Source organism: Oenanthe melanoleuca, chromosome 1A (assembly GCF_029582105.1).
Source record: "Oenanthe melanoleuca isolate GR-GAL-2019-014 chromosome 1A, OMel1.0, whole genome shotgun sequence".
Classification (NCBI taxonomy): Eukaryota; Metazoa; Chordata; class Aves; order Passeriformes; family Muscicapidae; genus Oenanthe; species Oenanthe melanoleuca.
The window spans coordinates 3,253,551-3,277,921 of NC_079334.1; the positions used below are offsets into that span (position 1 = coordinate 3,253,551).

Genomic DNA, 24,371 nt, shown 5'->3' on the forward strand with positions numbered 1-24,371 from the left:
CATTTTGTAAAACCAGAACAATAAAGCCAGCCTCACAAGCCTTTAGTAAGGATTTGCATTTACAAAGATATTAAAGTTATCACTGAGTAGGAATGATGGCAATCCCTGTCACTGGCAAGTTATTAATGATGGAAGTACTGAGAGACCTCTAGAAATCTATAGTCTACAAATAGCCACATCAGAACAATTACAAGCTCATGATTTTGCAATGACTGAGAGCCAGAAGTCATTAATGTCTCCTGCAAATGCTGTCATCTCCTCAGAGAAGTTGGTATTAGCTGTGATTTTTGAAAAATGTGATTCACGAGTTGTAAATGTCGGCTATACATCTGCCAAGAGAGCTTGTGATAACTAATAACTTCTAAAATCTATCATCTAAGATCTTAGACTTTTTTTTTTTTAAAAAAAAACCCTAATTTAAATAGTTTCTAATGAGGATGACACATCTCTTGACAAGCACTTTGCCTTGTAGGCAATCCACTTGTCAGCTCAGAGCTAAGGCTGAGGCTGCCTTTGCTCCTGATGCCAAGAGTGGCATCAGCTGCCTGGCCAGAGCATCCCTCACTGCCTGCTGGCCACAACTGGCTGGATCCTAACATCTCAGATATCAGAGCACTTCTTCAGGTGTCTACAGGTCTCTGTTCTCAGTTACCTATCCAAAGGCAGTGCCTTTCAGCATGAAACATTTTGGCTTCCACAGAGACTCTTAAATGAGCTGCATGACTGACAGCATCAAAACATCCTGTGCAAGTGGGCCACTCTGCTTGCTCAGTTGCCTCTGGGTGCTTTTCTGGATAAGCAATATCTCTGGGGGGGAAAAAAAAAATAAATTCTGTGCTGACATGAGGCAGTCAACCTTTTCCTCTAAATGCCCATGTCTTTGGGTCTACAAATTCTATATATGCACAGAAAATGAAGTGCAGTCAACACCAGCACTGCTCCAATTCTTTACATGGGTCAGGAATTAAAATTAAAACAATGTCTCACCTTCTACCAAACAAATACAAAAGCACAAGAAAGTTAAAATACTGCAGATGGCTGCAAACCCAAAAACAACCCCCACAAACTCTGCAGATTGAAATATTTGTTGCTTCAACTAAATCTTCACAAAAGCAAATAAAGGGCTGCTGTGGTGGCCTACAGCTGGCCACCACAGTTATAAATGATCCCAAGTTTATAAGTGAAGTGTGGTTGATTATGTAATTACCTTGCTTATGTAACTGGACCAGTAAAGCCCTTTGGAGAGCAGTCCCAGGCCACTGGGGACTCAGGCTGGTTGGCCAGTTGTGACATCCTCCCTTTTCAGTGACTTGATAATCCAAAATGCAGCCAAACTCATGAGTTCAAGAGTTCTAATACCAGCTTGTATGTAATTTACCCTTAATTATTATTTTAAATTAATTTTAACATTCATCTTAGGTTATACCCAGTACTCTTGAGAGGGTACTGAGGATGAACAAAAGAGCTCTCTAATTTTAAAAACAGCTTCATCAACACCCACACCATGAAAGTGCTTCAGCCTACTACAGATGTCCAGAGAAGATAATATCTGCACAAAGCAACCCCCTTTGTGTTAACAAAGCAGAGTTTGTGAAAACAAAGCTTTGCACCATAAGCTTGAGATGATGTTTAGATGGAGGGGAACACGCACCACCAGAAGATGTACAGTACCTTCAGACAGCTTAATTAGAGAAAAGCTTCTTGGGAATAATAAGCCAGCTTTGAAGAGGACATGAGGTACTGGATGCTTTTAGCATGGATTGATGTGCTGTGTCCCTTCAGGGCAGCCTGCTTTAAATCCAGATGATTCCAATAATTACCAAACTTAAATACATGACCATCAAAGTACTCAGAGAGTTTCTAAATTTAAAAAAAATCCCACTAACCATGCAGCAGCTTTATAAATGCCCTCAGGAGATGCAATGGATGCTGCTTGCAGAAAGGAAGAGATCCATGCACATCACCAGGCTCCCCACATTGCTGCTGCCTGCAAACTGCTTTGTTCTGTCAGGCAGCTGCTTGCAACACAGAGCTCCTGCAAGGAATGGCACCAGGAGCCATGCCCAGACACTTGGAAAACTCTGTGCTGGCAAAGGGAGAGCAGATGAGGAGGGATTAAAGGATGGGGGAAGATGGGTGTGTGGAACAGAGTCACTTTTTAAATAAAAACCTCACATGCTTCAAAACACAAATCTATGTTCTGCAGCCCCAGAGGTGCAGATGCATTCCTGAGCAGTCACAAAGACTTTTCTAAGCAGTGGTGAGATTTCTGCCCCTGTTATGGGCTCTTTCTCTGCCAAGCAGTTATTGACATCACCTCCTTTAAATCCAGAGTCTGCAGCCTGATCAGGTCACCTGGCACTCTGATTTAATTATGGTTTCTCCATCCCAGCTCATGCATGCTCTTGACCTTTACATGGTGCAATGCACAGGCAGCACCCCACACAGGTTCTCACACCATTGCATCTATTTGGAATTATTTTCTCACTTGTGGAGGTAAGGCTGGCACTCCTGGCAGTGAGCTGTGCAGCTGATAGTCATAACCAAACCAGAGTGACCTGCTCAGACTGCACAGCTGGCCTCTGCACTTGGAGGAGGTGATGCCAATAATGCTTTCCAAAGCAGAGCCAAGTTTTTAACAGTGCTGCTTGCAGAGCACTGGCCAACCATAAACACAAGGTCTTGAACTTAAGTCCTGAGAAGTAAATATAAAAATAAAGGGTTTTCAAATATTTGGCATTCTAAATCTACTTGTTTGTGTGCTAGACTCTCTGCAGACATCTGTCAGAGGGGCAGCATCTGCCCTGAGGAGCTCACTGCAGGCTGGACACTGAGAGCTGCACAGGGATTAGGGAAAGTGCAACCAAAGGGATTGTTTGCACTTCTCCAGCCCACACTTTTCCTCTGTTAATAATTGAAGATCTTAAACAACTCTCAGTATTTATTTTAAAAGCACTTCAGTTTACCTTTAAAAAAAATCCTCTTGGCTGTGTTCTGTTGGCTGACACTGATTCCATGAATGTTTCAGTGAGCAAAACACGTTAATGCCATTCCCTGGGCTCACAGAATTTAGCATTTATTTACACTGATAAAACCTTTTAAATATTTATTACATGAGAAAAACATTGCTTTTTATACCAGGTCAAGCCCTTTTTAGCCTCCAGAGGACTGTATTAACCCAAAAATTTAGAATACAACAGGGAAGAAGAGGGACTATGGAAAAATTGAGGAATAAAGCTTATACCAAGTAACACTGATCTTTCTCAAAGCCATGGGAAATGGACTTTTAGGGCTGCTGCAGGTGTTTAGAGCTATTATTTGATGCTGTGTTTTTCTCTCAGGAAGATGATGAGAGGGGCTGGTTGCTGTCTCATCGATTCAGGCAGTTCCTGAAGAATGAGCTTTATCTTTGAGCCTGCAATTGTCTGCACCTAAAGCAATGGGATTACCTACACATCTCTTTGTGTACTTACAAGCTTTTTTGGATTTCAACCAATGTTTAGCAAGATGGCACAAGAAAAAGACCCAGCTGCTAAAATGCACTTGGCATTGTTGCACTGTGGAACATGTCCAAGGAAATTAATGGTAGGTTTGCTAATACAGAATTCCTCTCCAGAAAGACCTGCCTATAAAAAGTAAGACAATTCTTAGAAACACCCAACTTGCCTTTTTTTTTGCCAAGACTCTGAACTTTCACACCTGAAAAATCTTAGTCTGATTCTGCCAGGCTTTTTCCCAAAAAGACAATATCTCTTCTTTGTTGCACTGTGATGTTCATAAATTCCCAATTAATTAATGCATTCCCCTCCCTTTCCCCTTAGGTTTCCTGTCCTTTTGTACCCCTCATGCCCTTTTTCTCTCTTTTTTCATCTCACATTTCCCACCACTTTTCACTTCTTCTTTCCTGCCATTTTTCCTCTCTTTTCCTGCCCTTTCTGCTTCTATTTAAATACTTCAAATGTTGGAAAAAAGGAAGATTTCCTCTGAATTTAAACCCTTAAAGCCAAGGGAAAACAGGGATTCCCTTGCAATTTGAGCTGTAAGATGATGAAAATGGGGGAATTTTCCCTCAACTCAAACCCACACCTGGGGCTGCCTCCATCCTCCTCATCCTCACTCACCACACCTGGGGCTGTGGTTTCTTACCTTCCCAAATATTTTTTAGATCTCATCCTGACCACCAAGGTTATGATTTATTTTATTTGCAAGGACACTCAGTACCAGGAGCTCTGCTCCTGCAGCACTCAATGCACTTTTTGGAGCTGTTTGGACCTCAGAAGTGCTGTGGCAATTATCAGGACAAGCAGCTTTTGTCCAAGGGACACCACACCATGACCAGTTTGAGCCACCCCTTCATCTGAGCCCATTTTCTGGGCTGACTTCTGCCTGCCACCTGCTTTGAGAGTGACTGAGCTCCACAGGCAGAGCTTAAACTATTCTGGAGATGTTGGTCTCAGAACTAACATTCAGGCCTTGCCAAGCAAAGTCCTCTCTCACAATTTTCACATCTTCAATTTTGGACAGGGCAGTTTCCTGTTCCCATCATGTCCAGGTCTTCAAGCATATCCTGAGTCTGCTCCTCCATCGTTTTTTCAGGGATATGTTTTACCTGAACCAGGAGTATGAGCAGGCACAGCCTCATAGAAATGACCTCCCAGAAGGGAGCAGGAATAAAAGGGAAAGGACAGGACCATCCCTCCTCTGCCTTCTGCACACAAAAATACACATTTTCATACTTCAGCCAGGGGTGGGGGAAGCAATTATTTTTCTGCTAATAGTTCAGAAGAGAACTACTACTTTGTGCAAGCAAGGAGGAAGCAGGGGAGGGTTTGTGACTCAGCACAGAGCCTGAGTCAGATCACTTCTGGGAACCACTGTGGAGCTGATGCACCATCCCCAGCCACAAATCACATTTATTTCTGACAATGCACCAAGAGACTGCCACTACAGCTCTATTTCCAAAGCACAGGCAATATAACCAGCAACACTCCCCAGAGTGGATGTTTATCACTTCATAAATGTAGACTTTGGCTAAGAAAATTGAAAAATATTAAATATTCATAAATATGAAAGGTTTTATAGCAATTTCAAAAGAAGCCTGGGAAACAACAGACAGTTTTAGCACAAAAAGGTCCACAGTCATGGCAAGATATCTTAGATAAGTACATCTACAATTATCTGTGAGAAAAAAGCACTGAGGACCTTCTTCACCAGCGTTGCAAAGGGAAATCATATCACAGAGTTCATTTAAGGACAGCTGTACAATAGCAATTTGGGGAGGTAGTCTTTTTCTGTCTTGCTGGATTCTCAAAATATTAGTGGCAGATTGGTAGATAAAGTAAATTCTGTGGGTGTAGCCCAGCATTCTTGGGGCTGCAGACGTAATTTCTATTTCAAGAATTATAGGGAAGGTCTTGAAATAGTAAGGAAAGATAGCACAGGACAGAAAACTAGATGATGTGAAAAGAAATAGGAAAGAAAATTTTCAAGCTGCAGGGTGACTACCTTGGAGTAGGCAATGCCATTTAAACAGATACAAGCACTCAATTCAAAACCACGTGCTGTAAAAAATAGAAAAAAAAAAGAGAAAGTTTTGGCATCTGCTCACGATTTTCTCACTCCTGCATTTTCAAACCATGTCTCCATTGGCTTCTCAAACCAGAATAATCACATGCAAGGAGATTCATACAAATGGGCATGTGCACATGAACACAAATGTTTTATGTTTGCCAGGTTTTGCAATACCACCCTGGCCTCATCCTTTGAGAAAGGATCAGCAGAAAAAAACCCAAAATCCACAACAAACCCAGCTCCTGCTGGATCCTTTTCTCTTGGGAAGCAAATACTGTGAGCTACACAAAGCTTCTCATGATAGAAGAATTACAGCAAAATACTGGATAAAGTCTAAAACTTTGTGTTTAGATGACTGTGTAGAGTACAACACTGCACATGAGAAATAATAGAGAAGAAAATTCACCCAACCTCTCAACTTGGGATGGTGATAATGAGTACAGATGGGACTGAGCTCTGGAGAGATGCAGTGTGACATTTTCAAGTCACTGTCAGGGAGGGTTTCTAGGAGAATTTTGAGACTCTAGCAATAGAAAGCTGCCTGAACAGGTAACTAAAAATGATTCAAACACCACAAAGTGTGATCATTGCTTTGTTACTGCCTTGATGCACGTGTGGGATTTGTTTTCTCTTCCTAAACAAATGGAAAAAAAAAAGACATGGCCAGACAAATCTGAGCAACTCTGACTCTTAGTTTTAAGAGCAAAGAGTGGATTTAGGCACTTATCAACTCAGTGGTTAATCAGTCCCATCTCAGAATACCTAAAACTCCAGCTTCCTTTCTTTTTCCCCATTAGTAAAACTGTTGCTTTTGATTTTTATAAACCTGATTAGACTTAAAACTCTGCTTGCACACATCAGATAATAAAATGCTTCAGGGGAAAAAATACTTTCTGACATAATAAGCAAAATGTCCTTTAGCTCAGTAGGCAGCCCCAGTATGTTTGGACAGAAAAATTAATGGTTGCTGTTTTCACAAAGTTGTATTTGTCAGAAGGAAGAATGGTTCTGTATTGGTATTTACTTTCTTTGCAACTCTCTTTACAACTTGCACAGTTCAAAGGCTTTTTGTACAGATTGTGTGTGTATTGCTAGAATTCACTGGAATTAAACATTTATTTATTTTTAATTTCCTTTTACATATAATAAGCTCTCAAGGGGGAATCAATCTGAAACAGCTAAATAAAATTCTTGACAGATAAAGAAATATACAAATATAAATCTGAGAGGAATTTGACTTCCTCCAAAGTTGTAAAGTGAAATAATCTCAGCACTGGCATATGAAAAGCAAAAGTTGGGGTAGAGGCTGAGTTTAAATTTTCACCTATATTGTGAGAAGAAGAGTGAGATTCAATGCTAAATTCTTTCATTGGGTGCTGTTTATATTAAAAACCAGAACTGATAGATTTAGAACAGGCTTTGCAAAGCCTGTGTGTATTCATACCTGGATGAATTGGTTTGATTGCTGACCAAGACATCAAACCTGATTCAAAGGAACTTTATTCTTTGGTAATTTTTAAAACAAATAGAAACATGTACAGCAACGACCTACAAGCAAATGCCAATTGCAGAAATGTCCTGAACAACTTACTGCAGGGAAAAAACCACAACCAATCACCAAACCCAAAAACAAATGCAAAAAAAAAAAAAAAAAAAAGAAATATCAGACAGGCTGCTGGCTTAATGGGTGAGCAGTAATAGAAAATAACCACCCCAAACAGATTAGACTTCTGAGATGAAGAGCATTTGATATGCCCCAGTTCTCACACCCCTGCAAGGATGGTGTGTGGTTGAATGATGAGATGCTTGAAGAAAGTTTAGAGAGGATGTTTGGTAATCCTGTAAAGAAATTGAATTTCTATGCCCATTTCCACTGCTAAAGAAAACAACATTTAGTAAGGCCTATGGAAAGAAGTGACAAAAATAGAATTTTTATAATTTCTTCTATTTCTTTTACCCTGTGAGCTACATTCTGTCAAAAATGCTTCTGATGTGAAACTGTTGAGCTGTTTTAGCAGTACAGAAATTTATAAAAAAGAATCTTTGCAGAGGGTTAGCAGATGTTTTCTGAACTGTGATTGATGTGGCAGGGCAAACCAGCAGAAGATAATCAAAAACTGAAAAAAATAAGAGGCATAGCTACTCAAACAACTCATAAAAAATAGTTGCAACAAAGGGCAAAACACATATGGGATAGGTTATTGTTACATGTGTTAAACAGGAATTGGATTTGCTTCTGGAAAAAAAGGGAGATTAAGAAAGATGTCTGATCTCCTTCCCTTTTCCCTGGCACAAGGAAAATTTAGATAAAATGTTAGGAGACTGGGCAAGGTTAGGTGGGCTGTCATTTCCACACTTCCCCATGATCAGAACCAATTATTTGTTCCATCTGTGAACATCTTAAGCATTGAAAAGTTTATTAGTTGTTCATGCCAGCCAACATGCCTGTGCTCTCATCTAGCACAGCAATAGCCAACAGACATATCTAAGAAGGCAGTACCTAATTTTGGAGAAATCTACATTAAAGAGAAGAGAGAGGCTCTCCCAAGATTTATGTAGACATTGAAACTTAAAAATATTATTTCCTCATTTTTGCCTGTACTTAATTCATGCTTTGTTTTTTTCCCCTACTATAGCACTTGTACAAGATGCAATATGATTATAAATTCAGATCATCACTGAAAAAAAAAATTATTGGCAGGCTTAAAATGCGTTCACTGGTTGAGAGCATGATATAACTGGTCTGCTGCTCTGTGCTTTGCTGATATTTTGATAATGCTCTGTGAAAATCACAACAAGGACCACAGGCATCCAACAAGGAAGGCTTGGACAGACAGAAGTAATTCAAGTCATGAACATCCATGTACTATCTTGTGTCCTGAGCAAAATGAACTCTCTGTGTCCCACTTCTGAGCTGACTGCCACCCAGTGTGTGTGCCAGCCCCATCCTTGGGACAGGATGAGGAAGGGAATGTTAAAAAGTCCCATCAGGGCAGCAGCACATTAATGGACACACAGTCACTCTAGAGAAAATGAACAAAGGACTTCAAATCATTGCTTGTATGATCTTAAATTAACCAACAATGCAAAATTCAGCCAGCTGAAATCAAAGTATGCAATGAAATTTGTGGTAAGCTTGGGACAACATCAGATGCAGAAGATGGAGAGAGGTAAGAAAAACCCAAAGCAGATCATGCCCTTCCTGCCCTGATGTGGAACAGCCAAATCTTCCCTCCCCAGAGTGGTGACAGCAATTACAAGTGAGCAAGTGGGAGCCCAGCACGTTCCTGCTGGTACCAGTCAGCTCCAATCTGCACAGATACACTGCAAACTCTGCTGAGGAGACAGCAGATGGCATTCTCAGATTTTGAGATGCTTCAGGACGAGCATCTTGGTGGCATTTCAGACCTGGTGCCCCACACCCAATCTGAACAAGAGCTCTGGGCATTACTTGAAGAATTAAAAAAAGGTACTAGAAATGTCTGATCCATCCAGAGCCCTTCTGGAAGTTGTTACTATCTCTCCTTCTGCTCTTTGATGTCAGCATGGGGTTTGTTTTCTTCATTTGGAAGGGACTGCCCACACCCTGATGTGGTCCCATAATATGATATTGGGATTTTTTTCTGTTGTGAAGACATGCTGAATAATCATGCCAGCATGCACAGTAACTGCAAAGAAAAAAGGCTGAGGCAGTTATTGGGTAGATTTGTAGCCAGTGTTATTTTTAAAAGAGCTACACAGACAGGATCAAATAAATATTTCCCTGTTTCCATTGGCATTCCTTAAATATGAGAGAAATCTTTATGAGAGCAACAAAGTGCCCCTGTGAGTAATCTTCCTTAGCAGGATAAACCCTTCTTTGCCACTGCTACACAGAGTTAACTTCTCCTGCCACAAATTACATCATTTTGCTCTCAGGGATGACCCTTACCTAAGGGAGATGCTACACTGGTATCAAGCTACTCCCTTGAGTAACTTGACCTGAGTGAATAAAGCAAAGTGAATAAAGTAAACTTGACCTAAGTGACCTAAGCAAGTAAAGGACTTGCAGGCATGTGTAGAGTTATGGAGAAACAAGCCTAATGAGGACATTTAGTTCAGACTGTTCTATCCTTTCTAATCCACTCCCTCCCCATTTGCAATGAAAGCAAAACAAATTGGCCACTTGGGATTAAAAACAGAGAGGCAAGGACATGGGAAAGGTGGTGCAACTTGTCCTCTCATGGTGCTGTGTGTGCTGCAGAGATGGGACAGAGGTTTGAGAACTCCTGTTCAAAAAATGAAAAACTTCTGCCTGGCAGCACGTGTGCTACAGCTCCTGGAGCTCAGGAGAAAAGGGCTTGGCAAAAACTGACATCATTTAATGCAACAACAGCAAAATTTGAGGCAGAACCAATATTTAGAAGCCAAATTTTGCATGAATGTATATGAAGTAATTCCCTGTGTTGTCAAGGACCTTTATCCCCTAGGCTTGGTGGCAGCAAACTGCCAAGTATATTATTTTTTTCCTTATACAGCTTTATTTTTATTATTATTTATTTAATAATTAATAATTCAACATATAGAAACAGTCAATGGCTCAACACTTATTGGAATTTATATTCCAAAACCACATGGTTATCAAAAGAGATTTCATTTTGGATTCCTTGAATTCTCTGTGTTTATTACCTCAACTACATTATTTTCTCCACTCTACAACATAGTGCTAATCTTCTCTCACAGAACAGAAAATAATGAGAAATTACAGTTGAAAAGTTTGATTGGGCACTGAAAAAAAAAAAAAAATCAGATCATTGCATTGAATGTGCTTTGTTTCAACACTCATTTTGCTATAAATCATTCAACAGCAAATTCCAAGTCCTGGAATCAAAGATGAGATAGAGCAGTTGCTTAGTCTTACATTACAAAGATGACCATGGTGGCTCTGACGTGTCTCTGCTGACTTAAATTCTGCAAGTTACTCTATTTTCCTACAAATATTTTTCCATATTTTCCTTTCAGGGGGATGTATCACTGAATTATGAGCCCATACAGACAGAATTCCCCTGTGATTTCAGATTACTGGATTAGAACATAACCCTTGAAAACAGGGAGAAGAACATTGCCAGTCTTAGTGTTAAGAACAGTCATTCTTGGAAAATACAGACTATGACCTCAATATCTTGTAAGCACTTGAAAGCTTTTGCTCTTAATTCTCCACAAAAACCTGACTTTAATTTAGCACACACAATGTATTTAGGCAGTGCCCCACAAAAACACCTAGACAAGAAAAAATCCAGTGAATCCTGTGATTTCCTTGCTTCATCTACATGTGATAATGTGGCAAATTAACAATAAAGGCAACTGGGTGACTTTGCCAATCCAGCATTTTCCAAATGAGCACAACCTTCCCTCTCCCCAGAGAGCCCTCAGGGTGTATTTTACTTCTCTTCTTCACTGCTGTACGTGGTGAATGTGGCATCATTCATAGATAAATATCAATATCTAGACCTGGATGGCTCAGATCTATCAGGACATGGCAAGGAAAGGCAGTTCAAAGAAATATTTAATTAATGCCAGAGACTTTGGGATAAGGATAGAAGATGACTGTGGCCATGAGAAATGGGGTAGAGAACACTGCTGAGACTGAGAAAGCATTACACATTTTAATAGAGCATTTCAGGGCAGATTACTAATTGCCATGAGACAGACCAAAATCTAAAAATGCCTAAATTTTTCATCCACCTTGTCTGAAATTGTCCAATTTTCTCATAAACTTAGGGTAATCATGGACTTAAGCATCATCTTGAAGAAGTGTGTGTTCTAGTTAATTATTTAAATATATGTAAAGGTAATAATCTCTTGGCTTTCACATATTAGAATTCTGGTCTTATTTAATTTTAACTCAAAAATGTACTCTGCCAGTTACATGGTGCTGTGTCACTAACAAAAGGACATTTCATTGTCATGAGGAGGGTTTGGCTTAGGTCCTTTTGCTCTTCTCTTTCCTTATTATTTAATTGCTGCATCTCCAGAGGCACCTACACTGCCTTTGAGTGATTCTCCTGCTACAAGACTCCAGGAAGCTTGAAGACATCACAGGATTAGCTTTCTGTTGTTTCAAAATTAAAAATAAATAAATAAAAAAGACATGGAAGTTTTTGTTCCAGCAGAACAGTCAAGTTTCCTCTCTAGCTTAATTAAGAGTATCAGGGTCTTCTGCCCATATAAATCTGTGTTGTCAGCAGAAGTTTTTGTTCAAAACACAAATATGGAGCACAGCAGCTACTCAAATCATATGACTTCCAAATTGTCTAGAGAGCTTATCAATTAAGTCTGGCAAATATCAGATGGACAATGAGCAGTGGCAAAAATGCAGTTACATTAAGACAAAGTGCAACATAAAGAGAATGAACAGAATGTATGAGGTGGCCTAATTGAGTGGCACGAATAAAGGTGATAGAAATGGAATTTAATAAGTTAAAAAGGCATGAGCTAGCTTGTGCAGGAGTAACTCATTGCCCTTTCCAATAGCCAGGAGTGATTTTCTCTTTTAATTGGATCATGTTTCTTCACTGGCCAATTGGATGCTTCTTTTTGCCCTCCTGAAGCACAAAATGTCTCAAACAAGTTTTAAGATATGTAATAACATAAAAACCAAGAGAGAAGAGCAATCAACAGAAAACCCTCAGCACAGAAGGGCTGACTCCATCCTGTCCCTAGAAAGCTTCACACTGCTTTATGCTCCTGCCAAAGGAGATACTGGGTAGGTTTCCAAGACTCTAAAGTGATTAAGTTTTGGTGGACATGCTGATTTTGCACTTGTCTACTTATGTCCATCAAGGGAATTGTTTTCCTTCCCTCTCCTTTCTCAAACCATTAAATTGATCTTAATGCCACACATTAAGACAGATGCTCTAAAACACATGTGAAGTTTTCCTGACAAGAAGACTGCTTGGTACTCCAGCAGTAAAGTTCTTCCAGCAACAAAAATAAAGTGTGCACTGCAAGAACTGTGTTAATATGGCAGTAACAGAACAGTTGAACAGTGAATCTGGCCTGTGCATCAATGATATCAAGTGCTTAGATCTCATTTTCAAATGATTTACTATGATGAAACCTAAATCATCTTTGCAAAATAATCACCATTTCTCCACAACATTAATGCCAGGCTAGAAGGACTGAGTGTGGTCCATTTTTCCAGAAGGAGTAAGACTTAAAAAAAAGTGGTGGGGAAAAAAAAAAGTTTGCCTAATTAGCTGAGAAACTCTGTTTTGTGCACAAAGCAATTGCCAGCACTGGGATGGCAGCTGTGGGAAGAATCTAATCTACTGGTCTGCTACATACCTCACACAGTCACCATAAGAACTGTACCTCTCACTCAAAAAAAAGTTCTCTGGATAAGAACTCAAACTACTTTTAAAAAAATCTAAAGCCAAAAAAAACCCTCAAACCAAATTCAACTGGTTCCAATGGAATTTCTTGGAAATGTGTAAACACTTAACAGTATTTTTCAAACTTGTACTGGGAACCCAAAGACTTTGAACTGAGTGCCTTTGAAAGCTTCTCCCATGATGGTAGAATTGCTTTTTGTGACATGGATAAAAAAATGCCTGTCTTATCTTTTGAACAAAATGTCTATTTTCTTCCTTTTGACAGTGGTCTTGTGAATGTCCATACAACCACAAAGCATAAAAGAGTCATCTGTTCTCTTAAAGATTATGAAATATTGATGCTCCTACAACTGTCATCCAGATGCAGTCTTCAGGCTTTGCTGAATTCATCATCTCAAACCCTTTTGATTTTAGGAGGCACTAGCATAATCTGGGGCCTTGGACAGTTTGATCCTAACAAAGATTGTCAAAGGTAATTTTTTGCTTTTCTGCCCATGGGTGAAGCAGCTTTGCTTGCACATGAACCACTAATTGCACTGGACATTTCTTGGTTAGGACATTTACTGGCAAGAGACAGCCAGGTCCCAGGAATTAAGCATGCATGGGACTTGGAAAAAAGGAATTGTGAGCTCCTAACAACCTCTATCCATCTATCTGAAGCTGTTGGATTGTTGACCTAAATGTCTAGCCAATAGGACACATAAATAATTAGAAGCCACTTCTGGAAGTGTTAAATCTTGAACTTTTGTTTCCAGCTCTCAATCTGCAAAATGCAGACACCAGTGATTTATTTTAGAGGGTAATTAATATGCCTTTCCCCCATCTCAAATCAAACTTATGTGGAAAGTCTCTATATGCTGAGACTGATCTTTAAATGCATGAACCTGAATACAAAACATGTCCCTCTTAAATTGGATTATTTCCTACAGATTGTGCCAGAGAGAAAAAAAAAAAATCCATGTAAACTCCTTGTGACTCAGGAAAAAATTATTCCATGCTGCAAGCCAATCTCTCCACCTCAGACAAACTATTTCCCAAGACCAATCCTAATGTGTTTAAGATTTGCATGTAAAAATTCACCATATGTTTCCAAAATTTGTTTTATAGGAATCACTGTGCTTTTACACACTTTTTTCCCAAATAGTGGTAGTTAGATCTGGACCTCAAGCCAAGCAGCAGATGTTGGAATTTCCATGCAGAAGAGGCCTGCCAGTGACCCAGAGGATCATAAATAGATCCTTAATAAAAAGATCCACAGAGAGTCTGTTAAGTGAGAAGGAATTGCAGTGCATGTTACATTAATGGAATTTTAGGATAAACCTGGGCAGGTTTTTTCCTTACAGGGGAAAAGCTTTTTGCATTTTGGAAGGGCAAGGAAGCAAAAAGCATTTCTTTATAGATGGCAAAACACTGCAAGTGCAATGTTGGTAACTCACCCACTGCCTCAGAGACAGAAATTGAATGGGACCTGAGACCTAAACTTAGGAATGTAATCCTATAATGTGCTATTTATGCTTATCTTAGGCAATCTCATCTAAAAGACCTCATGAGGAAAGTTACACTCTAATACATATGGATGTGATAGCACCCATTCTAGGCTAATCAACAGGCATTTGTACAATTAAAAAATGCCCAGTCAAGATTGAGGCTGCATTAGCTTTTTAAAGCCACACTGGCCCCCAAGAAGCTGATTTAACAAATATGTCCCTAGTCAGAACCAGAAAGATTAACAGAGGGTATTTGTCAGGTGAAGTTGATGGTTTGCTTGCTTCACACTGAACTAGCATCTTGTTTTAGTCTGGGCCAGGCTCCCTGGCTCTGTTCTGGTACAAATTAAATAATCCTTGATGAGAAACTCACAAATGGACTGTTAGTCTGTGCTGGGATTGAGATGGTACATGCATGTGGATATGAACTGTGCCAGGCTTGGCTCCCTCATCTTCCTCAAGCCCTCCAAGAGCACCAAGCACACAGCTAAGCTCAGCCTGCATCAGAACCACTGATATCACAGAGTTTATGGCAACTCAACTCCAGGGTTTTCCATGACTAAGGTCAGAAGTACTTTGAGACACCAATCTAGCAAGATCCTCAAATAAAAATAAACAAACCCCTCCCTACAGCTATTCTGGAAAAGATTTACTCCTTTTCTGCTCACTACATCTCTCTTTGCTATAATCATGGAAACCAATGGCACTTTTCAACCACCCCTCTCTCCAGGTCCCATCCAGAACAAACTCAATGATATAATTTTCCCACATTGTCATGTCCATATTCCACCTCCACCATGGAACTACCAGACTTAGTTACTCATAGCTGCATTATAAACAAGAAAATGGGTGAAAGACTACAGAAGGCTGCTTGAGGACTTCCTCAGAGGCATTACAAATAATTTAAGCAAATCAGACTAACAGAGAATGTGAGTGTGTCATTGTCCTGTATTCTTCTAAATTGTTCCCAGTTCTCTTGATCTGAACATCACATGCAAAGAAGAAAAGGCAATTTTAATGAAAAATTTCCTCTCCCTCCAAAATCAACATGCGCGACCATACAGAATTCCCATCAAAGTCAAGAATTTATTGCACCAAAACTTCACTATGATTTCACAATCATTTAAAGGATTTTATGCTTGAAATCACAAGAATCCTGAATATTCCCTTCTTATTATCTGAAAAGATTGCACAATCAGACTGACACACCATAAGACTTCCATTCCTTTTCAGCTCTGCTTTGGTCAGTGCCACATTTATCACAAACATATACATTCGAAAAAAGTCTTTCCCCCCCACCAAAAATAACCCATATCATGCTCTGTTTTTAAAATTGTCACAAAAATTGTCCCTGCCCCATGGCACAGTGACAGGTGAGAGGAAATCCATGGCATTACTTACTGGGAACTCCAGACACCAGCCGTAGGGGACGCAGCACTCGGAAAGCTCGCAGCGCTTTAACGTCGAATCCGGCGCCTTTTCCTCCTATTGAGTTCCCCCCATCTGCTTTGGTTGCTTGTTCTAAAATTGCACTAAAAAGCCTGCAAAAGGAAAGAGGAAACAATGTGTAGGCAGGCAGCGAGGCTGGGGCTGCACAGGAACAGAGATCATCGCCATCATCTCACCCAAACTCTCTCGCAGACCTGCGAAGTGTGTCACCTCTCTACACTCACACATGGTGGAGGAGAGACAGACTCTTCCCATCTGCAACAGCCCATTGGTGATGTCTACACCATTTGCAAAACACTTGTTTCTGGAGCAGACATAAATATGTCAAAAGTTGCTCCTCCTCCCTGCTCCTCCATGGCTCCTTGCAGCCAGCTGTGGGCTACCAACACTTTGCTGTGTTTATTTACCAACAGTCCACCTTGGGTGAGAAAATCTTCCAGCCATTAATCACCTGTCACCTGTTTTACAAAGAATTAAATTCACCAATGGCACTGCAGGTAGAACTAGGTGTAAACTTGAGGACCCTTCAAGGGGCAAGTTTTTAGAACGAGGATTGCACACTCACACTGTGTGCTTGTGTGGATCCATTTGTAAATCCCCTGATGCACTGGCTAAGGAGAGTGCAAAAACTATAGGAGTCTTATTATTAGAATGTTTTATTGTATCAGCTTTAATGTTTTATCTTGGCTATTAGGAGTGGATGCTTCTGACTCAGAATGCATTTAAAAAGGCAGAGCAAGAAAGAAAAGGCAATGTTCTTCTGTAAGAAACCTGAAGGCTCACCCTATCTGTTAATAAGAACTTGATTTAATAAATTAGCTTTCAGGAAGCAGCTTCCATTTTTCTGGTAAAACATTAGTACTTTTGGGGGAGGACAGATTCCTCATGAATTTGCTAATGATATTGCTTTCAGCCTTGAAATCCTCAGCTTGAACCCAGCCAAATTCAGCAGAGGTTAAAAGCTGTTCCAGCCTAAATGGATGTTTGGCACTCTGAGCAAGGCAGAGTGGCAGAGACCCCTTGGCCCAGAGGGTGCCAGGGAGGGACCACAGACAGCTTGGAAGAAACTTCCTGGGATGAACCAGCCTGGGATGGACACAGCAAAGGCTTCTCTCCCAGGCTCTGCAGTCTGTGGTGCTCCTGCAGGAGCTCATCCCTATCCTGGCTGCCAAAATTCCACAGAGAGCCCCCAGACCGTGGGTCAAGCAGAGGCTGGGTTGGCTGATGGCTTAACAAGGAGCCCCAATGCCTGCAGATAAATCTTCCTGACAGGGTCACAAACACAGGGAGCTGGCCCTGGATATCAAAATGAAGATTCATTTGCTGAAACATCTATTCCCCCAGCACCAAATCCACACAAAAATGTGGATCAGAGAACAGCAAATGCGAAATTCCTTGATTTAGCAGGCTGGTTTGTTGTTGTTTTTTTTTTTTTTTTTTTAATTCACATTGAGAGTCTTATAAAACTTGTCAGCTGTGACTGAGGAGCTCCTAACTGAATCTATTCAAAGCCTGAACTTCAAGCACCACAGAAAGATTTAACAGCTAGGTAACAAGCATGGGGAAAAACTGTGTGTGAGGAGGTTGGATGCTGGGCTTGTAGGTGTTGCAGAAGCAGGATGCAGAGAAGACAAAAACAGAGCCTGTGAGAAAGACTGCATTGACTACAGATATCACAGAGTGAGACAAACAAGGCTTGATGCAAAGAAGGTGAATTATTGGAATGTATGTATTTCTTGAGCTGTGTACACAAATTATACAGCTGCAATTATCTGCTGGTCCTCATAATGGAAACACTGTGTGTCAAATTTGGCCTAACATGTTTTCAGTAAGTGACTGATTAAGCTCTAGCAGTGTGATCTGCTTCACAGAATCAAAAAATTCCTATCTTTCTAGTCCACAGAATTCCCATAACAGGTGATGAGTGACGTACCCACACAGTCCCAGTCTCCTGGGATCCTCTAAGGGAAAAAGAATTTACTGCAAAAAGGCTTCTAACACTGTTTTCCAGCTGCAAGACTAACAATCTCAAGGAACTCTGAGTCAGCAGCTGTGAAAACTGAGGGTACATTTCCCTGATCCCCATTTTCACTGGCCCCACATTTTTGGCATTGGGCACAAGGCTGTTCCTGGTGCAGTGAACAAACCAGACTGCTCTGAAACCCTGCTGCCCAAACACTGCCCTAAATCAGTTCAGGAGGAGCAGAACCACAGACAGGGGACAGAGATACTCCCAGACTAGTGCAGCTCCACTGCTGGCCCCATTTCTGTGCTCTTGTGCTCTTCTGAGGTACCCACAGCCATCAGCAATTATTTGCAGTAATTCCTGCTGCTCCACATTTAAAAACCCAGGTTTAAACTTGAATTGCATTACTCCTGCTAATCCTGCTTTAATGCATTTACTCCATGCTTAATATCTTCCCTGTACTAATCCTGCTTTTTACTAATGCATTACAACTTCTTATTTCTCTCATGTATTTCTCTCTCTTTGCCTTTTGTATTGGGGTCTAGACTGTGCCCTATTGTGTGACCTACTGAATCTCCACTCTACTCTTCAAATTTAAAGTACATTTTGTCAATTCTTCTTTGTCCTCACCACCTCCCTCAACCAGGGCAGACATCCATGGTGTACAGCCACATAATGCTCTTAGTTTTTCAGCTAATTGTTTTCTGATACTAAAACAGCTGGATGGATGTTAAACTACTGATACAAAAGATGAGGCCAGAGCTCTTCTATCTTATATCTATACAGGAAATTCTGCTCTTTGATGGAAACTTTTTGGGAAAGTTTTCAGCAGGTATGTGGAGCCTGGTGCAGTTCCTTATCACAGGTGAATTAGCATGCTCCAAGTGAGAGAACACCCTGCTGACAGAGAAATCAGAGTTTGGATGGTACAAAAAAAGGCAAGAGGGCTAATCTCTTTTGGCCACTGAAAAATCTCACCATTAAAGACACCCTCCTCTAAAAAAATCAGACATCAGCCTTATTTCCTTCCACTTTCTGCCAGCCTAAATTATTGCCCTATTTTCATTTGGATATTGTACTTTCCACTGATGAAACAATTAACATCACCTTGATTTCTGAATTTCTCTTGTGACATGACCACACCTTAACTAAATTCATCTGACAGACATGATCTATAAGAGCAGAAAACCAAATTTTAATCACAAGCATGTATGGACATGCTCCATACTTTGTTTGGGGTTTTTTACATTTACCAAAAGCAAAAAGTCAGCTTCATTGGTTTGTTTTTCTTGTATTTTTTTGAAATTTTCTTGTATTTTTCTATTTCTGTTTGGCATTTGATATATCAAAGGATTTTCACTTTGCTAATGACCCCAACAGCAGCATGATAAGGTTGTAACCTGCTCTTCATCTCTTCCTCTGTGGAATGCACACCATGATTTTTATACCATAAAAAAAGAACTTGTCAAAGGCCTCCAAAATATAGAAAGAAAACAGAGGGCTTGATATTTCCAAGGCAAAAAATCAGCAGAAAAACATAGCTGAAAAAATTCTCATAGGTATAAAAAAAAAGAGTAAAACACAAAGGTTTTTTCTCACAGTGTTTTACAGTTCACCTGTGATTTGTGAGTGTGAAAATGTTTAGATCTGCCCCCTAGAAATTCCCCACAGGTCTTCAGAAAGACAGGAACTGTGACCACATTTTCCAGTCTGCTCTGACTTCAGATCTTGCCCAAATATCTTCACTTTTTACCTTCCCAACTAAGACTATAATACTGCCTTTCAAATTACAGCACCTTTCTTTTTTTTCTGGCAGTAGTTACAGGTCCTTGGAGAATGGCTGTGCTTGGCAGACAAACCACAGCACTGCCAGGAAAGACAGATATTCTTCCTTCACAATATTGTCAAGCTGGTCTTCTCTCAGGAGAAATTTCCTAATATTAAGTCACATCACTGTGATATCTGAAAGTTTTAGTGTTTCCCTGAAGAGGAACAGCAAAAATGAAGGAAGTGGGAGACAATTTGCCTAACCATTAGTGTTTGTGGGTTGTGCCTCATTGAGCAGCTTCAGGGTTTGGTCCCTACTATTAATTAATAATAATGTAGAGCTTCTGGTTGATACCCTCACCCAGACATCCTTCAAAGCAACATTTCAAATGCTGCTGTAGCAAGGCCACAGACTATTTAAAGAGAAGCCAGATTCAAGCTCTAGAAGACATAGCTGATGAATAAGCAGGTCTCCCACATTTCAAGAATGATAAGATGCTACAAGCCTACAGCCCAAAATGCATCTTTTCACCAGAAATTGTGTTCAGGGCTTCCCTCTGCTGCTCTTGCATATTCCTATGGCCTTGTTAGAATCATTGACTCTAAAATCCCTTTGGATACCAAGGGAAAATCTCCAGAAGGCAGGGGAAAATATACAGGCACATTGTTATAAATATTTTTTACAGGAACTGTGACTCCCCTCTAAAATTTATACCTGGTCCTGCACATGTCCATTTTCCTCTTACTCTACTGGAAAATTTAGTTAATTTTAAGGCAAAGAAAGCCAGATGTGCTATTATCTATTGAAGTTATACATGGTGAACTGAGTATAGTGGATTAGAAAGATCTAAACCATGTCTTTTTTTTTTTTTTCTCTTTTAATTTGCAGCAGTACTTGAGGAATTGCTTCCCACCTAGCCTGTGTTTTGTAGCTAGGGCAGTCATCACTGAAAATGATGATTGGTAAGGCAGAGAAGGCACAAATGGCAATTACCACAGTTGCACCATCCTTTGCCCCACACACCAAATAAATCTCTGCCCTCTGTCCCAGCTGTGTGCAAATTCCTCAGCTTTCTCCAACAGCTGCATCAATGGGCAGAAAAAAGCACCACAAGGAAATGTTATCTGCACTTGCTTTCTTCCTCCTTCCTCTCTCTCTTCAAAATTTATTTTAAACCTTTTCCATGGGGCTTCCTTCAGATTCACTGAAGTTTAAACACAATGTCACTGAGGGGTTTCAGAGCCCCCAGGAAGAGCAGCCTGGGCAGGAGAGGAGCAGAGGGTAGACTCTGCAGAGGGGATGTGGGGAGGGACAGCAGTGCACCAGCCTGGGCTGTGGTGCTGCACCAGGGAGTTTAAACAGACAAACATCAAAGGAACCCATCTGGCCTTGAAGTGCAATCTGTCACTTGAGATTGTTGCTATTTAACAGAGACCTTGGGGTCTTGGCCATGTTTACTATGCTCATGTAATCCTTCCCCAGCTGCAGTTTTTGCTCCCCATCTAGTGACTAAGAGCTGCTGGAGGCAAAAGGAGATGGAAGAGCTGAGAGCTGCAGCTTCTGTCATTGGCGAGGGAATTAATTTCAGCCTGAATATCATCCTGCTGATTAACTGCCCTGGTAGGAAAATTGAAAAGGACTGTACTTAAACTAGATGTAGTGCTGCTCTGTGGTTTCTGGAGTCCTGCTCTCTCACATCCAATGGAAAAAGAGGAGGTAATGTGTCCTCTCTTTAAAATGCCTCTTTCTATGAAAATAAGAAGGGAATAATCACATCCACAGGATTTTTTTCTTCAATCTTTCTTTAACTTAGGCAATGTGAGATATCTGAGGGCATTCAAAAGCAGAACCAATGATGGAATTGGACATCAGTGCCAGGAGAGGGGTTGGGGATTGTCCAGTTTTCAGGTACTGAGATGCTCTGGGATCCTCTGTCTGTGGGTAGGAAAAAAGGAGAAGCACAAAGGGTGTTGCTGTAAGGAAAAGCTTTATGCCCACGTGGAGGCACAGAGGTCTTGGGACTAAGAATAGGTCTCAGCCTGTTCTCCCTCCCCCTCACTGGGAATTCTCCTTCCACCCACTCTCATCCATGCTGATGGGAAGTGGGAGGTACTGGGAAGCACAGGGCAGCTTGCTGATTAAATATTTTAATATTTTGGGGCCACCACAAAAATGGTCAGGAAGGCAGATTGGTTTGGGGCAGAAATTGTGAGGGGTTTTTGATGACTAGAGTGTCCCTTTTGACATTTTCCCCAGGAGCTGATGCAGGGTTTCCTTGGTAAAGAGGTGAAAAGACTCCAAGTTTTTGTGGGCGATGAAACTCTAACAATGAACTGGTGGGAGGATGGCACAAATTATTCAGGCAAAGAAATACTTGTTCCCTTTGTACTCAGAGCTAGTTTATCCTTCCCCTCTTCCCTTCAACAACCACAATTCCAATCCCTTGCTTACCTCTAACCCTTAGGAGGAAAAAGCAGAAGGTGCATTATGTTGCTTTTATTCGAATAAATTAAATGCCAAACTTGAAAAACACGGAGAGGAATAAGAGAATTAGAAAGGTTGCAGCTCAAAGTGGCAATTTGATCTACAATAGTCAAAGTAATCTTTAAAAAGGTTAAAAGATTAAAAGGGTCAAAATTGAAAGTGTTGGAATCACCAGCTGAGCAGTGCAGTTGAACTGAAGAACTTATTTTTGTTTGCAAGTAGCAAAACCTGGGATTTAAATTTTTCTTCCATCTTTCAGAACAAGAAACATCAGCAAAAGTTCACAAGATGGCAGAATTTATGCGTCATCAAACTCTTAATCTTAATTAAGGGATGAACTAGATATTATTTTTTAATATTCATACAGATTTAAAAACAAATGCACTTTCTTGCAGTTAAGCACATCCAGGCAATTTACTTTATCCAACAGCTTTGGGCTGCTTTCTCTTTTTACCCCTAATTCCCAAAGAGCAGTTTAATTTCCCTGTCTTGCAAACCATGTTTGTCAGAGGAACAGGATGTAAAATGCAATAAATCATTCACCCCCCCTTATTCTCCCAAAGGTTGCCAGTATCCCCACGTGGAGAGTGCCTGGAAAAGCTGTTGGTACTCACCCTACTACCACAATTATAAAATCTAGTAAATTCCAGCCATTGCGGAGGTAAGCGTTGGGGTGAAAGAGAAGTCCGTATGCTATTACTTTTAAAAATGCTTCCACTGTAAAAATTATGAGAAAGAGATATTCCACTCGTTCCTGGGGGAGAGAAGAGAACAAGAGAGACACAGGTTAGTGGGAGTGACAAATCATGGATCAGGATGTTGTTTTTTTTTTTTGTCCTAGCCCACCCTCAGCTCCTGATTGCCACCTCCCACTCTCAGCTTGCTGGCCACAGTGCTTTGCTCCTCAGTCTTGCATGGCCTGCAGATGCTCTGACAGCACTAGTGGCCACTGAAAAATGTAAAAATTTACAATTTACTACAGTAAATTTTAGTTAGATTCTGAAATTTGCTGCCCTTGCCTCAGCAGGGACTGACCCCTGAAGAGCAGGAGGGGAGAGGGTGGGCAGGAACTTCCCAGCTCTCAGGGGAAATACTGTCAGCCATCAAGAATGAACTGTGTCCAGTTTCTGGAGCAGAAAAAGGAGTGCATCCAGTCCTGGAGAGGAAACCTTCTGCATGCAATACTGGGGAGAGAGATGGGGAAAACTCAGAGGAGCCCACCTGAGAGTGATGTGTGTGACAAGCTGAGCCTTCTTTGGGATTCCCTTCTCTGTTGCTGGGGAATAAGTAGGCTGAATATTGGTGATAAGTGATTCACAGATCAGGCTGACTAATGCTGGAGGCTTTTAGTCATTCTGTCAGAATTGTACATATCCCTGCAAAGTGCAGGCTGCAATTAAGAGTATCCAAACAAAGGCACTTCCAGTTACAGCACAGCCTGATTTAGGACAAGAAAGCAGGATTTTGGAGTCACCATCCCTCAACCTCGGGACTTTCAGCCCCAGTGTGGAATAAGGATAGCAGTATTGCAGAAATGGTAGGGATCTCCACCTGAGTAGGAGGGAAACTGCAGCATTAGGTAATCACTACACAAGTGCTGCATGGCAAGCTGAGTGGGAGATAACTACATGAAAATGAGATGACAGCAAAAGAAGACCAAGTCCCCACAAGGTTAAATTTCAAAGTTATTAAAAGTTCACATTGAAGAAATAAATATCAGAGATAAATACAAATTAAAATGTCACAGACATTCCTGTCATATCTTAAAGGATACCCAACACAACAGTCAGACAGGTCACTATTTTTCTTTTCAGCTCCAAATTGTAGCTGCCCTGTTCCTCTGTCCAGCTGAATGAATGTGTGACATTTTCATATTATACAGCAAGACAGAATGAGCAGGATTACAAAAAAAATTAATGCCATCATCTGACAGCTGCCCATTCGAATATTTTCCATTCAGCTCCAGGTAATTAACAACTCACTAGAAGCCTGAAGAGCAAAAAAAAAAAAAAAAAAAAGCAATTGCCAATTCATCTGCAAGTTTACATTAATGTGATATTTTAAATAAGTGAGAAACTCCATCTGACAGCAGCAGGCACATGTCTGTGCTTTAAAATATTGCTGGCTTCCCTCAGACAATGCATTCCCAATGCCTGCAGTATCCCCCAGTGCTTAGTACAAGGAATGCCTAAAAAAAGAAAAAGTGTCATTCTGCAGCTATCTGATCCAGTAGTAAAGCTTTGGAACACACCCACAGCAGAGGATGTGCCTGT

At 40.7% G+C, this 24,371-nt stretch overlaps 1 protein-coding gene across 1 annotated transcript in view; it reads right to left on the reverse strand.

Moving 5' to 3' along the window:
- CACNA1C (calcium voltage-gated channel subunit alpha1 C) overlaps positions 1-24,371 on the reverse strand; it is a 419,556-nt gene that overhangs the window by 154,223 nt on the left and 240,962 nt on the right. The window contains exons 4-5 of the mRNA XM_056511189.1: positions 22,713-22,852; positions 15,833-15,972 (exon numbers count right to left, since the gene is read on the reverse strand). Coding sequence (XP_056367164.1) covers positions 15,833-15,972; positions 22,713-22,852 — 280 coding nt within the window. The remainder of the gene's footprint in view (positions 1-15,832; positions 15,973-22,712; positions 22,853-24,371) is intronic.